Raw genomic sequence first — 14,772 nt, 5'->3', positions numbered from 1 at the left:
TTGTGATTCATGAAAGAAAGGGTTCTATGTTGAAATTAATTTGGTAAAGACTGCACCTGATCTTCCCCATAGCCCGTCACAGCTTGTGCTTGTGTATCAAAGGCTAGGAGAATCCTGCAAGAAACAAGCCTATTTGGCTTTTTTTAAATTTTTATTTCTTTAATTTACTTTTGGCTGCTTTGGTTCCTTTGTTGCTGTGCATGGCTTTCTCTAGTTGCGGCAAGCGGGGGCTACTCTTCGTTGCGGTGCGTGGGCTTCTCATTGCGGTGGCTTCTCTTGGGGAGCACGGGCTCCAGGTGCACGGGCTTCAGTAGTTGTGGCTTGCAGGCTCTAGAGCACAGGCTCAGTAGCTGTGGCTCACGGGCTTCGTTGCTCCGTGGCATGTGGGATCTTCCCAGACCAGGGCTCGAACCCATGTCCCCTGCATTGGCAGGCAGATTCTTAACCACTGCGCCACCAGGGAAGCCCAAGCCTATTTAGCTTTGATGAACACAGATTTTACTAATTTGAGCACAGACCCTCATTATTATGATTATGATTATGACTACTGCTATAACTATTATTATGTTATGGCTATTTGTATTAATTGCTCTGATTTACCTACCACAAGACATCCCTTGAGAAGTGGCCGGGTGACAGGAATGAGGACCCTCACAGCTCTGGCTGACATGGGTCCACACACTCTGAGGGGCAGGCCCAAGGCTGGGCAGGGATCTAGGGGCTCACACTCTGCTTCTGTGTCTTCCAGGTGCCTTTCTGATCCCGTACACCCTGTTCCTCATCATCGCTGGCATGCCCCTGTTCTACATGGAGCTGGCTCTGGGCCAGTACAACCGGGAAGGGGCAGCCACCGTGTGGAAGATCTGCCCATTTTTCAAAGGTAAAGAAGGAATCTGGGGGAGTCAAAAGTTGTTCTAAAAGACTTCTGTGTGCCCCTGGAGAATCTGCTCCAGAGGTGGGATCTGTGGTAGACCAACTCTCTCGAGATTTACAGTTATTGGCAAGGTCAAGCACGTCCACCATTCAAAGTTACATGGAATGCATTGGGGGTGTCAGGAACAGCTTTAGCCTAGAAAGTCTGGAAATCTGGGTTCCAGTCCAGGCTGTACAGCTGAGTAACCAGAGGGAGTCTGTTTTCCTGAATGGGAAAAACTCATAGAAGTGTCAGAAGTACCCAGAACACATACCACTACTCTCCCCTCTTGCTCCCATGGCAGACGTGATAAATGGATCACGTGCCTTTCCACCGTGGGCAACTGGCTTCATTCCGCTGGGAGAGAATGTTATCATGCCTCAGTGTTATCCTGCCCAAGGGGTGGGAGGAGCTGGGATACTTATACTCCAACACCTGACCCGGCTGCTCCTTGGGGCATTAAAGGTCCTGGCAATTTTACCTTGCCTGATGAGTGAACAGAAGGGGCTCCAGGGGCAAGAGAGAGCCCTCAGGCAAAGGAATGGGGAGTGGGGCCCTAGGGGATTTAGGGCTCCAACAATCTGCTGCAGAAAAAAAGAGAGGTGTGGGAGGTCGGGTAGAGCAATGGTTGGAGCCAACTCCCCAGGAGAGGTGGTTCTGGGGAAGCCCCTGCCTGACCCCCTCTGCCCCCCACCCAGGAGTTGGCTATGCTGTGATCCTCATTGCACTCTACGTTGGCTTCTACTACAATGTCATCATTGCCTGGTCACTCTACTACCTCTTCTCCTCCTTCACCCTTAACCTGCCCTGGACTGACTGCGGCCATGCCTGGAACAGCCCCAACTGCACCGACCCCAAGCTCCTCAACAGCTCCGTGCTGGGCAACCATACCACGTACTCCAAGTACAAGTTCACGCCGGCAGCAGAGTTTTATGAGTAAGTCATCAACCCCTTGTCCTGTTCACACGGGCACGTCGAGACCTGTGCTGGGCAGGACCTGAGCCAAACACTAAGGAAAACCACAGGAGGGGAGGGGGCCACGCCAGTCACCGTAATGTGTACTCAGCAGCCACCACAGGCCTGATCCTGGCTAGAAGCCAAGGCTACAGCCGTGGACAAAGCTTGAGGAGCTTGTGTTCTGACGCAGAATGGGGGTGGGGAGACAACACACTAGCAAAAAGGTAAGGAAGCAAGAATGCTGTACAGCGTGAACATACCCTTCAGGAAAGCAAACACATTTTAGGGAGTATAAGTGCTCTTAAGGAACTAAAACCAGTGCTACACAGTGATCGTGTAGGGAAAAGGAACTTTAGTGCAGGTGGTCAGGGAGGGCTTCTAGGAGGAGGTGTCATAAGAACTGATGAAGTCAGCCAGAGGAACACCTAAGGGCTCAGCTGGTAGGTGATGGAGCTGCAGCTTGAACCCAAGTCAATCTGATCCTGAAGCTGTCACCTGGTCCACCCTGTGCTGCTGTCTCTCTGGAGCTTCCATGGGTGAAAGTAGCCAGAGTTTGTGAGTGAGATTTAGGAAGCAGGAGGCAGGCCAGCTGTGTATAGCTCAGAGAAATTATTTGGATTGTGTGTATGAGAGGCACTGACTGGTGGTAGAAGACAGAACATCTTTTAAAAAAAGAAACATTTTATGTTGAAATCATTTTAGAGGTAGAAAAAAGTTGCAAATGTAGTACACAGAGCCCCTGTAGACCCTTCACCCAGTTTCCCCTAATGTTGACACCTTATACAACCATAGTGCAAAGACTGAAATCAGAAAATTAACATGGATTAACTAACCTGCTAAAGACTATTTTTAAATTTGTTAGTTTTCCCACTAATGTCATATCCTCGTCCAGGATCCAACCTAGAGTCCCATGTGGCATTTAATTGTCACATCTCCTTAGTCTCCTCCAATCTGTGAGAGTTCTTTAGTCTTTCCTTGAGTGTCATGCCCTTGATGCTTTTGAAGAGCACTGATCAGTTTTTCTATAAAATAGCCCTCAGTGTGGGTTGGTCATTGTTTTCTCCTGATTAGAATGAGTTTGACATTTTTGGCAAGAATAACTTGGAAATGACATTGTGTCCTTCTGGGTGCATCATATCAGGGGGTACAGGATGCCAGTCTCTTATTACTAGGCATGTTGACCTTGATCACTCAGCTAAAGTGCTATCTACCTGCTTCCTCCTGTGCAGAGGTAACATTATTCTCTGTAATTAGTAAGTGTCTTCTGGGGAGTTACTTTGAGGTTATGCCAATATCTCATTTGTCATCAAACTTTTGCCCACAGTTCTTACCGTCCTTCAATGAGTCTTGCAAACAAGGATTATTATTTATAGTGTTGGTCTAAAGTGATTTCTAGTCCCATCATCCCCTCTAGATTAATTGAAAAGTCCCTTTTCCCCTATTTATTCATTCATTTGTTTACTCATTTATTCATTTCTATCAGTATGGGCTCATTGGTATTTATTTTATTCTGTGGTTTTAACCCATAGCCATCATTATTTATTTTGTTGCTCCCTAGAATCCTCTCAACCTCTGCTCCATCCTTTTAAGTCCTTGAGGTTGGTAATAGTCAACTTGCTTTCAATCACCTAATTTCAAATGTTTGCATGGTGGTCTCTTCAGAATGTAGCATCTATTGTCTTTATGCTTCAGGTGGGGGTGAGTCCCATTTTAGCAACCCCTACACAAGTGTTAGCAGCTAAGCAGAAAGTCCCTGGTACAAACTGTGGGGCAGGACAAGTAAATCCCACTCAAACCTCACTCTCAAGGTACACATGGTCTAGAGTAGTGGTTGGAAAACTTTCCAGTAAAAAATTAGATAGGAAATATTTTGGGCCTTGTGGGCCACGTAGGTCTCTTGCATGTTCTTTATTTGATTTTACCCTTTAAAAAGATAGAAACCATCCTTACCTCACAGGCCATAACTCAATGGGCCACAGCTGGATTTGGGGGCAGGGGTGTGGGGCATGGCTTGCTGACTGCTGGTCTGGAGCAGTGCTGCTCAGGAGAACTCCCCATGATAGAAATGTCCTACGTCTGCACAGCCCAGTGCAGTAGCTACATGCCACACGTGGTTAGTGAGCAGTTGAAATGTGGCTAGCATGACTAAGTTGAATTTTTAACTTCATTAATTTTCATTCATTTATGTGTAAATAGCTCGTGGTTACCATATTGGGCAGTACAGGTCTAGAGGATGGAAAACAACAAATTCACCAACACCAAAACCTTAGGGCTACTCTTCTTTGGTCCTATGTATTCCCTAAGCCAAGGACCTTGGAACGAGTCCTGATTATCCAGAGAGTGGGGTTCCTGAGGACCACTTCCACTCCTGCCATCTCGGTGCAGCATGACCAAGGAGTCCTGGTGTGGTTAAAGGTGGCCTCTGGAAAGTCTGCTGCCTCCTGGGGCTCAGAGGAGTCAGGGTTCTCAGGACCCAGGAACTACCCTCAATGAGCCATGGCGGAGAATTTGCTAAGGGTCCTGGACCTGTGTGTCCACCTGCCCCCATCTGTGTTTTCTGCAGACTTCCAGCAGGCATGTGCACAATTATGTAGATTTGGGAATTTTGTGGGGAGAGGGTCCACAGTTGTCATGGAATTTGAAATCCTTCTGCAGCCCCAGACGGATCTGAAGGACTGCTGTTACTTAAAGTAAGCATCTAAGTAACACCATCATCCCTGTCTTCCTCCTCATCACATCAACAGCTAATCACTTACCGTGTGCCTCAAGCTTTCTGCTAACTTCTCTGTATGTGTTATTTCATTGTAAGCCTCACACCAACCTGATGAGGTTTCTGTAACTCTTACCTTCATTTCATACATGATGCGGCCTCATTTCGCAGATAAATAAATCACTGGCCCATGGCCACATGGCTAGTCCCGTGCAGAGCCAAGATTTGGACCCAGATGGTTTGCAGCTATGGGACTCCAAGAGTGAGAGCCCCCTTACACTTTGCCCCCAGGAGCCTCACTCTCCTCACCCTGGCCCCTCCCTTGCCAGGCAGTGAAACTCCAGAGCCTGCAGGCTTAACTTCTGTGTTATATTGGATTCTAGCCATTATAAATGGCTATTATTATTCCAAAATACTGTCATAGTCACAACTAACTTTATCCAGCTTAGATTATATCCCAGCCATGCATTTGGAAGTGACATTTGAAGTGGGTTTGAATCCAGAAAGTCTGGCTCCAAAGTCCAGGCTCTTAGCCCAGCAATTCTAAACACTGGCTGCTCATTGGAACCACTTGGAGAGCTTTAAAACACACTGATGCCTGGATCCCACACCCGGAGATTCATTTCATTGGTCTGGGTGCAGCCGGTGGGGCGTGGAGATTTGTATTAACAGCTCCTCCAGTGATTCTAATATCCAGCCAAGGTTGAAAGCCCCTGTCTTAGGCACTGCACTCTCCCATCTCAAACAAAATAAGATTCTTAGTGGGCTCAGGCTAACATGCCTACAGTACCATGTCATGGAAAATCTAGGGCCTCCTTTATTCTTCTCCTTAGGGGTGTGGCCTCGGACAATCCCAGAACCGTTAGGGACCTTGCAGGCGGAGGTTTTAGGCCTTCCTAGTTTATAAGTGTGGTTTGGACTGGGAGATGGTAAAGGATAGTGGAGCTGAGGGTGCTACTGATACATGTAATTGGTTCCGTGCTTTCTCCTTTATCATCTCATGATAAAGGAAGGAAACATGATCTTTCTTTTTGCTCTTGGCAACCCTCGTCCTTATAAATTAAAATGAGAAATGATGGCCTTGTCTCTAGTCTAGTTATTATTTGATTCCTTCTCTGACGTCTTCATAGCCAGCAGATCTGCCCCAGCTGGAGGGAGAAGTGAGTTGGGTTTTGAAACCCAGGTTGCTTTAATTACAGCCTTAAACTTCCTCCCGGCTTGGCTGTGAGCAGAATAAGGTGGAAGAAGAGGACATTCTCTTGCGTGGGGCCGAAGGGGCTTGGGGGATGTCGTGGGGAGCAGAATCCAGGACTTACTTCTACAGCTTTCTGCTCCACAGAGCTCCTATCCCCTCCCCGCCTCCCCCTTCCTTCCCCTCCTCCACCCTTTTAAGTACATCCCCACCCCAAGCTTCACAGCTGCCGTGAGCCAGGCACCAAGCATCTTCTCAGATCCAAGTCCCATTTAGTCCTCGGAGTTCATGGAGGTGGGAATTACTCCTATTTTACAGATAAGAATGTAGTGGTACAGGTTTTAGGGAAGTGGCAGAGCTGGGATCCGAACCCGGGCCATCTGAGTTAAGGCCCTCACCCCATCCACAGGCCTCTCCCCTGTCTTCTCTTCCATCCCATCAGAGTCTCCAGTGGGGTGTATTCGGGACAGGAGTGCAGGAGTGTCTGTGGGTAGATCGGAGCCCTTCTCATGCATCTCTTTCTCACCTTGAAGCTGCTTTTGTGTGCTTCTCAGTATCTAAGTCATGAGCTGCCTCTGGATTTGTTATTAATGGCCCTTTTATCTAAATGCTTCTGCTTTAAAAGTTACCCCCTCTCAGTCTGGGGACCCAGCAGGTAGGACTCCCAGGGCCAGCCCTGAAGAGATTAGTTGGTTTTTTTGCTTTCCTCAGAGCCTGCTGGCCGATTCTCTTGCCATCTTGTACTTATTTAAGCTGATAGATTGAACATATCATTCAAGAGAACAAAACTTGGATACTCCCCAGGCTCTAGGCCTGAAGCCAAATAGCCCAAGGCTGAAGGAAACCCCGAGGCTCTGTAACTTAATCTGTAAAGGGCACCCTTGGTGAACACGCTCAGGGAACAGAAAACTTCTACCCACTGCGTGTTCCTGGTGCGGAAGAGAACTCTCCCTCCACCCCAGCACTAACCCTTTGCACTTAAATGTCAAGTGAGATCTGAGCCCTTTTGGCCTGTAGACTTCAGAAAGTCTGGACCGTGTACTCCACGATGATTCATTTTCATTAAACTGCTGGAAAACTACAACAAACAATAAAGTTACTTGTACTAATCCCCAAGGCTTGGGCCTGTTATGGGGGAAGAGGCTGGATTCACTTTTCTTGGAAATCAGCTCTGGAGTCTGGCTTTTTCACTGATGAAATATCTAGACAACCACTGCAAGGCTGAAAGTGGACCTCACACACATGTGGGTCACCTGGGCCGGTTAGGAGGCGTTTCGGCCATCTGATTGTATTCTAGAGTCATTTTAGCACGTTTGAGGGCAAGCACAGTTGGTTCAGTGCCTCTTTTTTTTCACGATTTTAACAGTCAAATTGGCCAAATGGTGATTGATACCATTCAATACTTGGCCCGTATGGAAAGAAATGGGAAGAAGCAGGATTAAGAGTCAGATGGGCTCAGTACCTGATTGTGGTTCTTTTTAGATATGCCCGGCCTCTCTTCTCTTCCAATCTCCTCCCTTACCTTCATTTCCCTCCCTCCCCTCTCCCCTCCCCAACCCCATGCTTCTCCTCCTCTTCCCCCTCCCCCTCCTCCCCTCCCCCTCCTCCCCTCCCTTTTCCTCTCTCCCCCTACTCTTCCCCCTCCCCCTCGTACCCTCCCCCTCCTCCCCTCCCTTTTCCTCTCTCTCCCCCTCCTCTTCCCCCTCCCCCTCCTCCCCTCCCTTTTCCTCTCTCTCCCCTACTCTTCCCCCTCCCCCTCCTCCCCTCCCTTTTCCTCTCTCTCCCCCTACTCTTCCCCCTCCTCCTCCTTCCCCTCCTTCTCCTTCTTCTTCCTCTCTCTCTCCCTCCCTCTCCCACTCTCTCCCTCCTTCTCAGCATAGGAGAGGGACCTCAGCCAGGGCCTCATTTTTGAGCTGAGACTAGCAGGGATAGAAGTTCACCAGAAGTTCACATTGAGCCAGGAAGTGTGTTCTAGGCATAAAGGAACAGACGGTTCCAAGGCCCAGAGTGACGGAGAGCTTCATATAATTCGGGAATGACACGTGGCTGGTGGTCACCAGGAGCCAAAGTCATGGTGTGGCAAGGCATGTGGTGCACTTGGTACAGGACGATTGAGAAAGGCCTCCGATTCTGAAAGACTTATGTTTTTATCCTCTCTACCAGGATTCCACAACGCTGATGCTTTTGACATTTGGGGCTGGATAATTGCGGTGGGAAGGCTGTCCTGTGCATTTTGGACATTTAGCCCCATCCCGGGCTTCTGCCCACTAGAAACCAGTAACACCCCTCTGCCCTCCAGCTGTGACAACCAAAACTGTCTCCAGCTGTTGCCAAGTGTCCAGGGAAGGCAGGGGCAAAATTGCCCCCAGTGAGAACCACTGTTTTAGGTGATAAGGAGCCTCTGAGGATTTGGGGGCAGAGGAGTGACAAAGTTAGAACACAACTTCAGATGAATTGGATGGTTCTATGGCAGCACAGACTGTGGATTTAAGGAGGCTGACTGGAGGTAGAGAGACTGGGATGGTGGGAGGATGGGGAGGTTTTTACAGTAGTCCTGGAGGAACAGAATATGGGTCTGGCCTGGCATAGGGCCATGAGGACAGGGGTGTTGGTTGAGCTGATTTCCAAGAGATAGGACTAGGAGGGGCCAGACACAGATTGCTCAGGGAAGTTGATGCAGGGTGAGTAGTTTAAAGCCACAGCATCCTGCCTGGAGGCAGTGGGGATGAAGGCCGTTCTGGAGATGGGGACACGGGTCTTTGTAGGCCTTGATCAGCCACACAGCTCTGCTCATTCATTCCTGAGTGCTCACTGCAGACTCCTCTGTTTGCCTGTCACCACCCACCTCCCTCTCCCCATCTCACCCCTACCACACCTGGGCACCCCTTCTCAACTCACCGGCTCTCCCACAGGCCCACAGAGAAGGCACCAGCCACCCCCTCAGTGGAGCCCGCCACACTGACTCCCTTGGCTGAGTTTTCTGGGCACTCCTTAGCTTCTTTGCCAATGCCTGCTGCTCCTTGAAGGCTGGGACTCAATCAGAATGATAGTTACAATGCCCATTAGCCCTGAGCATTTCCTGGGTTCTAGGCACTGTCTCACATTCTGCAACGTAAGCCTTGTGAGAGCCATTTTACTGAAGAGGAAAATGGCTCAAGATGGGGAATGTTTACACCAGCTATTGTCACCCAGGAGCTCCATGTGGCTGGAGCCATCACCTACTTGCCCACAGCCTTGTCACCTGCACCCAGCAGTCCTCTTTTGGTTTTGACTTCTTTCTCACGAAATTAGGTGTGTGAGATTCATCCATACAGAACTAGTTGCTATATAATATTCCAATTTATGAATATATCATAATTTATGTAGTCTACTGTTTTTGTTTTGTTTTGTTTAATATTTATTTATTTATTGGCTGCATTGGGTCTTAGTTGCAGCACGTGGGATCTTTTGTTGCAGTGTGCAGTCTTCTCTCTAGTTGAGGTGCACAGGCTTAGTTGCCCCAAGGCATGTGGGATCTCAGTTCCCCAACCAGAGATCGAACCTGCCATGCATCCCCTGCATTGCAAGGTGGATTCTTAACCACTGGACCACCAGGGAAGTCCCTGTAGTCTACTGTTTATAGATATTTATTTTGCAATTTGGGATTGTTATGAATAATGCTGCTATGAACATTCTAGACCATGTCTTTTGGTGAACATACATACATGTTTCTACTGGGCAAACACCCAGGAGTGGAATTGCTAAGGCAGAGGATACACATACCTTTAGTTGGGTATTCCCAAATAGGAGAAAAGTTTACTCTTATCTCAGTCTCTAGACTAGGGATTCTAAACCTCAGCAACATGAGAATTTTGGAGGCTGTCCTGTGCCTTATAGGATGTTTAGGTTGTCCTGTGCATCATAGGATGTCCCACTTCTCTATCTTCTAGATGTCTCCTACCCAAGTCGTGACAATCAAAGACATCTCCAGACACTGCCAAATGTTCCAGTGTCCACTGCTTTAGACCATGAGTGCTATGAGGGCAGAGACCTTTCCTCTGTTTATTTACCACCATCTCCCCAGGACCTGGCTTGCAGGTGGCACTCAAGAGATATTTGTTATGTTGAAAGCTTCTGTTACCGTTTAAAAAGCAGCCTTGGGTGGGGACGTCTCCCCAGATGAGTTGCTGGCCCAGGGCAGGGAGATGCTGGGCACAGGCCATGACTGTGCAAGGCAGGTCCAAGTGATGCAGGGCTGTAGCCGGGGCAGCCGAGGGCCTGTCTCTATCAATGTGCACTTTCGAGGACTGGCCTGTTGTCGAGGCCTTGGTCATCCTCCCTGACGACACCATCTTCCCTGGTCTGCTCCCCTCTCCTCCCCGCAGACGTGGTGTCCTGCACCTTCACGAGAGCAGTGGGATCCATGACATCGGCCTGCCCCAGTGGCAGCTCTTGCTCTGTCTGATCGTCGTCGTCATCGTCCTGTTTTTTAGCCTCTGGAAAGGAGTGAAGACATCAGGAAAGGTAATATCTTTGTTTCTCTTTCAGTTGGGAGGTTGGCCTCAAAAAAGATGTTTTTTTCTACCTATAAACAGGTAGTTGGTGAAAAGAAAAGGTGGTGCTAGAAGTACAAAACCTGGGTTTGCACCCCAGCTCTGCCACTGGCTTGCTGGAGACTTTAGATGAATCCCCTCCCTTCCCTAAGCCCAGGACTCCCCAGCAGTAGGATGAGGGAGTGCAAGTGGATCAGAGTTCTTCACACTTTCCCACCAAAGCCTCCCTAATGGCAGAGACCAGGGAACGGGACACCCCAAGGGTCTCTGGAAAAAGTCCAAAGCAACCTGTTGACATGTGTTTGATAAATCTTAAATTCTGGACTAAAACTGTATGCAAATATTACAGCCTTCTCTAGCATATAACCATTTCCTTCACTATAAAATTGATTGTTCCCACCTCTGAATTTTTGAGTAAATGAGAACGCTCCAGAAGATATCTAGATGAATCCTGGGGCATCTTCTGACACAGTGCAGAGTGCTCGCAAGGGTCTACGTTTCCTGGAGAGAGGAGCACAGGGTTCGATGACCTAGGAGAGCCTGCCAGAGTTGGCATTCTGACTTAGGTGACACTGCTCCCCATAGTCAGCACCCCAGGGTGGAGTATACTCAGGTCATGGCCCACAGTGATTCTGAGCCTGAGGAATATCATGAGAACAACAGCTCCATTTGGACCCTATGGGTCCATGTGGAGCTTGGCTGTATTAAAGAGGCTGTGGCTGGGAAATATTCTGTCCAGTGTTTTGGTTAGCTATCGCTGTGTAACAAAATACCTCAAGATGTAGAGATGTAAAATAACAGCCATTTTATTACCTCTCATGATCCTGTGGGTTGACTGGACTCAGTAAGGTGGTTCTTCTGCTCCATGTGATACTGCCTGAGCTACATGTCTGGGTGCTTGACTGGGCTGGAACCTCCAAGATGGCTAACACTCATGGATGGCAGTTGGTACTGGCTGGGAGCTTAACTGGAGCTGTCAACCAGAGCAACTTGGGTGGTTTCCATATAGCCTCGCCCTGTAGCTTGGGTATCTCACAGCATGATGGTTGAGTTCCAAGAGCATGTTTCAAGCAGACAAGCCCCAATATACAAGTAGCTCTTCCAGTCTCTGTTTTCATCATGCTTGCTATCGTCCCAATGAACAAGATAAGTCTTGCGGTAAAGCCCAGAGTCAGTGTGGAACACACAGTGTGTATGTTCATTGGGGGTTACAAGGCAACAATAATCAGGTAGGCATGAATTTATGAGAAGCTTCATTAGGTAACTGATTTTGAATTTTTTTTAATTTAATTAATTAATTTATTTTTGTCTGCATTGTGTCTTCATTGCTGTGCGTGGACTTTCTCTAGTTGTGGCAAGCGGGGGCTACTCTTCCTTGTGGTGCACGGGCTTCTCATTGCAGTGGCTTCTCTTGTTGTGGAGCACGGGCTCTAGGCGCACAGGCTTCAGTAGTTGTGGTACACGGGCTCAGTAGTTGTGGCTCACGGGCTCTAGAGCGCAGGCTCAGTAGTTGTGGCTCACGGGCTTAGTTGCTCGGCGGCATGTGGGATCTTCCTTGACCAGGGATCGAACCTGTGTCCCCTGCATTGGCAGGCAGATTCTTAACCATGGCGCCACCAGGGAAGCCCCACCTAGGCAACTGATTTTGAAAAGTGGGGTGCATCAGGGTTCTCTCTGGTTCTCCTAAAGTCTTGGTTATGCCATAGATAGCAAAGATAGTGACAGGGGACCAGCAGCCAACGGGAATGAAATTTGACAAGAGCCTGAAGTGGAACTTCCTATCAGCGTATTGGAGACATGGTATCTGCCCCAAGGAAGAACCCAAATGAAATGCAGACCAGGGCTTGGAGGAATTCTAAGATAGGGCAAAACCAGGCTAGGACCACAACCATCCCAACACCTGACACATAGTAGGTCTTCAGTAAATATTTATTGACGGACTAGTGAGGAAAGAAGGGAAGGTAGGAAGAAGGGTAGGTGGGTAAATAAGTTTGGGGAACTTCATTAAGTGTTCTTTTGAATTCAACTCGGTAAACATTTATGGATACCTACCATGTGCCAGGCTTGATGCTAGTACTAGTGATGCAAGAAGAAATAAGACAGATTCAACTGATTGTAGTATTATGTGTGTTATAGCCAGGTAGGTGTAGGTCAATGTTATTATTTTCTTGCATCTCCGTTCAAAGACATATGTGTGTCCCCCTTTCAATAAACACTAATGGTCACAAACTATACGCACTATTATAGATCTTGCTTTTTAAAAACTTAACTTTACCTTGAAGACAATTTTACATCAGGTAGGTTGCACTTTAATTGAGACACAAACTGTGGGTTTTTCAACTGTCATTAAATCAATTTAGTGGGTCACCACAATTTTTCAAAATGAAATCGTCTGGATAATAACAGCGTGCATTGCACATACTAAAGTTAGAGCTGTCTTGTGGAATTTTTGTGTTTCAGTTATAGCAACCCATACGTCTCGATAATTAAGGTTTTTCTTACCATGAGTTCCCATGGTCCAAAAAGCATAAGATGTTACATTAGTGGAAGAAGGAAGCTCTTCAGACTGAGAAGGTCTGCAAAGACCATGGAGAAGGTGGCATTGGGCACTACAGAAGCCCCAGGCCAGCCTTGTCCAGCCTCTCCGCGCCTCTCCTGGGTATCAGGAGCAGGGCTTTCCTGGCCTCTGCAGGCAGCAGAGCTGCAGAAGGTGTATGAGCTTTACTACTGCTGCCGGCCTGGGTGAGCGGCCACCACGGGCTTCTAATATTACACCCCAAGATTACGTTTCCTGTAGCCATCACCAAAGGGGTACAGCCTGCCCCACCTTGTTTAGCACTTGGCTGGAGCAGGCCAGAGTTGTCTATGGGGAGACTGATGCTACAGAGAAAAGGAGTGGAGCCTTGCATGCTCCGTTTCTTTGTGCAAAGTCACCTTTGGAGGAGGAGGACTCACGCCCTCCCCTGAGGAGTGTAATGACGAGTGGGGCAGAAGTGTTGCCCTAGGAAGCCCCCCGCAGATGGAAACTTGTCGCCTGAAGTCCCTGCCCACATTTTGCCTCCAGAGCAGGCGAGGACCCCTGCAGTCCATAGGGAGGGGCTTTCTAGAATAAGGAACTTCATGCAGGACATTGCTGTGTCCTGTCTTTAATTGTTTTTATACTCTGGCTCATGAGCAAACCAAGAGCATTGCTTATTTCTTCCCAGACTACGTCTGGAACAGGACACAGATCTTTTCTTAGCAGGCTGCCAAAGCCACAGAGCCAGCCTGAAATGAATTGCAAGTGTTCAAACTTCCTGTCTTGGCCGGTGAAGGCTCTGTTCTTGGGAAGATGGCTCCACAGCCGGCAGCTGGGATATTGGGGGTCGAGGTACAGTCTGAATCAGGGAAAGGGGTTACTGCAGACCACACACTCTGTGACCCTGGCCCACCGACCACCGCGGGGTAGAGGGCGGAGGCCAGTCAGCCCCCAGGGCATCGGGCAAGTATGCACACAGTGCTGCTTGCTGCCCTGGAGTCCTGTCTGCCCACCCCCCGCTCATAGGCATTGGCTGAACCAGCACTTAGCAACTACAAGCCTGTACCGAATGCCTAAATGTTGAACTGGAAGGTTCTCCAAAGCCATCTACTCCAGCCTGCTTGTACAGATGGGGAAGCTGAGGCCAAGAGAGGGACAGGGTTTCACAGCCATCTTGGCAGAGCCAGGACTTGAACCTGGGTCTCAAATATGCAGTAGCGTGAGTGATTAAGAACACGGCTTTGTGGTCAGACCACCTGGGTTGGAGTCCTGGCACCGTCATTCCCTAATGGGTGACCTCGGGATGAATGATGCTCCCTAAGCTTCAGTGTCCTCACCCGCAAAATGAGGGCAGTTCATGATCCTGCCCGCCTCCAGGGCAGTTGGGATGGGGTGAGAGGTCCTCACTGCTGGGCTAGCAGATGGAAATTGCTCAATAAATGATCCTCATCTGTCTTTGTCCCCTGCATCCACCTGAGGGAGCTTTTAAAGCATGGAGTGCAAGCCCCATCCCAGACCAATTAAATCAGAAACTCCAAAAATGGAGTCTGAACTTGGACATTTTTGTCTATAACTTCCCCCAGAGTAGTCTAATGTATAGCCAGGGGTGAGAAGGGACAGCGAGGAAGCCTACGCATCCTTCTCCTCTCCCCGCGTCTCTTCTCTGTTTCTTCATCGTGGGCAGGGTGGGCTGGTGTCTCTTTTCAGTCTGGGGACAGTTTCTTCCCTTATGGGTTTCTGGACGAGGCAGTTTGTCTTTGCCCTAAATCCGTCCCCAAATAAAGAGCAGCCAGGGATTCTGCTTTCTGCCCAGCCACATCCCTCCCTGGGTGGTGAGCTTAGGAGGATACACTTGAATGAAGGTAAACGAGAGGGGGAGAGAAGGGAGGAAGGACGGCGTAAAGGTGAGGGTGCTAGTTCTTACCGGGGGCGAGTCAGCGCAGGAAGCTT

The 14,772-nt window shown here is 48.8% G+C and overlaps 1 protein-coding gene across 1 annotated transcript in view; it reads left to right on the top strand.

Annotated features, from left to right (window-relative positions):
• The window catches only part of SLC6A2 (solute carrier family 6 member 2), a 37,796-nt gene that overhangs the window by 11,649 nt on the left and 11,375 nt on the right, over positions 1–14,772 (top strand). The window contains exons 2-4 of the mRNA XM_079722907.1: positions 749–880; positions 1,612–1,849; positions 10,137–10,275. Of these exons, the coding sequence (XP_079579033.1) occupies positions 749–880; positions 1,612–1,849; positions 10,137–10,275 (509 nt within the window). The remainder of the gene's footprint in view (positions 1–748; positions 881–1,611; positions 1,850–10,136; positions 10,276–14,772) is intronic.

Source organism: Hyperoodon ampullatus (assembly GCF_949752795.1).
Source record: "Hyperoodon ampullatus genome assembly, chromosome: 18".
NCBI classification, from domain to species: domain Eukaryota; kingdom Metazoa; phylum Chordata; class Mammalia; order Artiodactyla; family Ziphiidae; genus Hyperoodon; species Hyperoodon ampullatus.
This window is presented reverse-complemented; position numbering and strand designations above follow the sequence as displayed.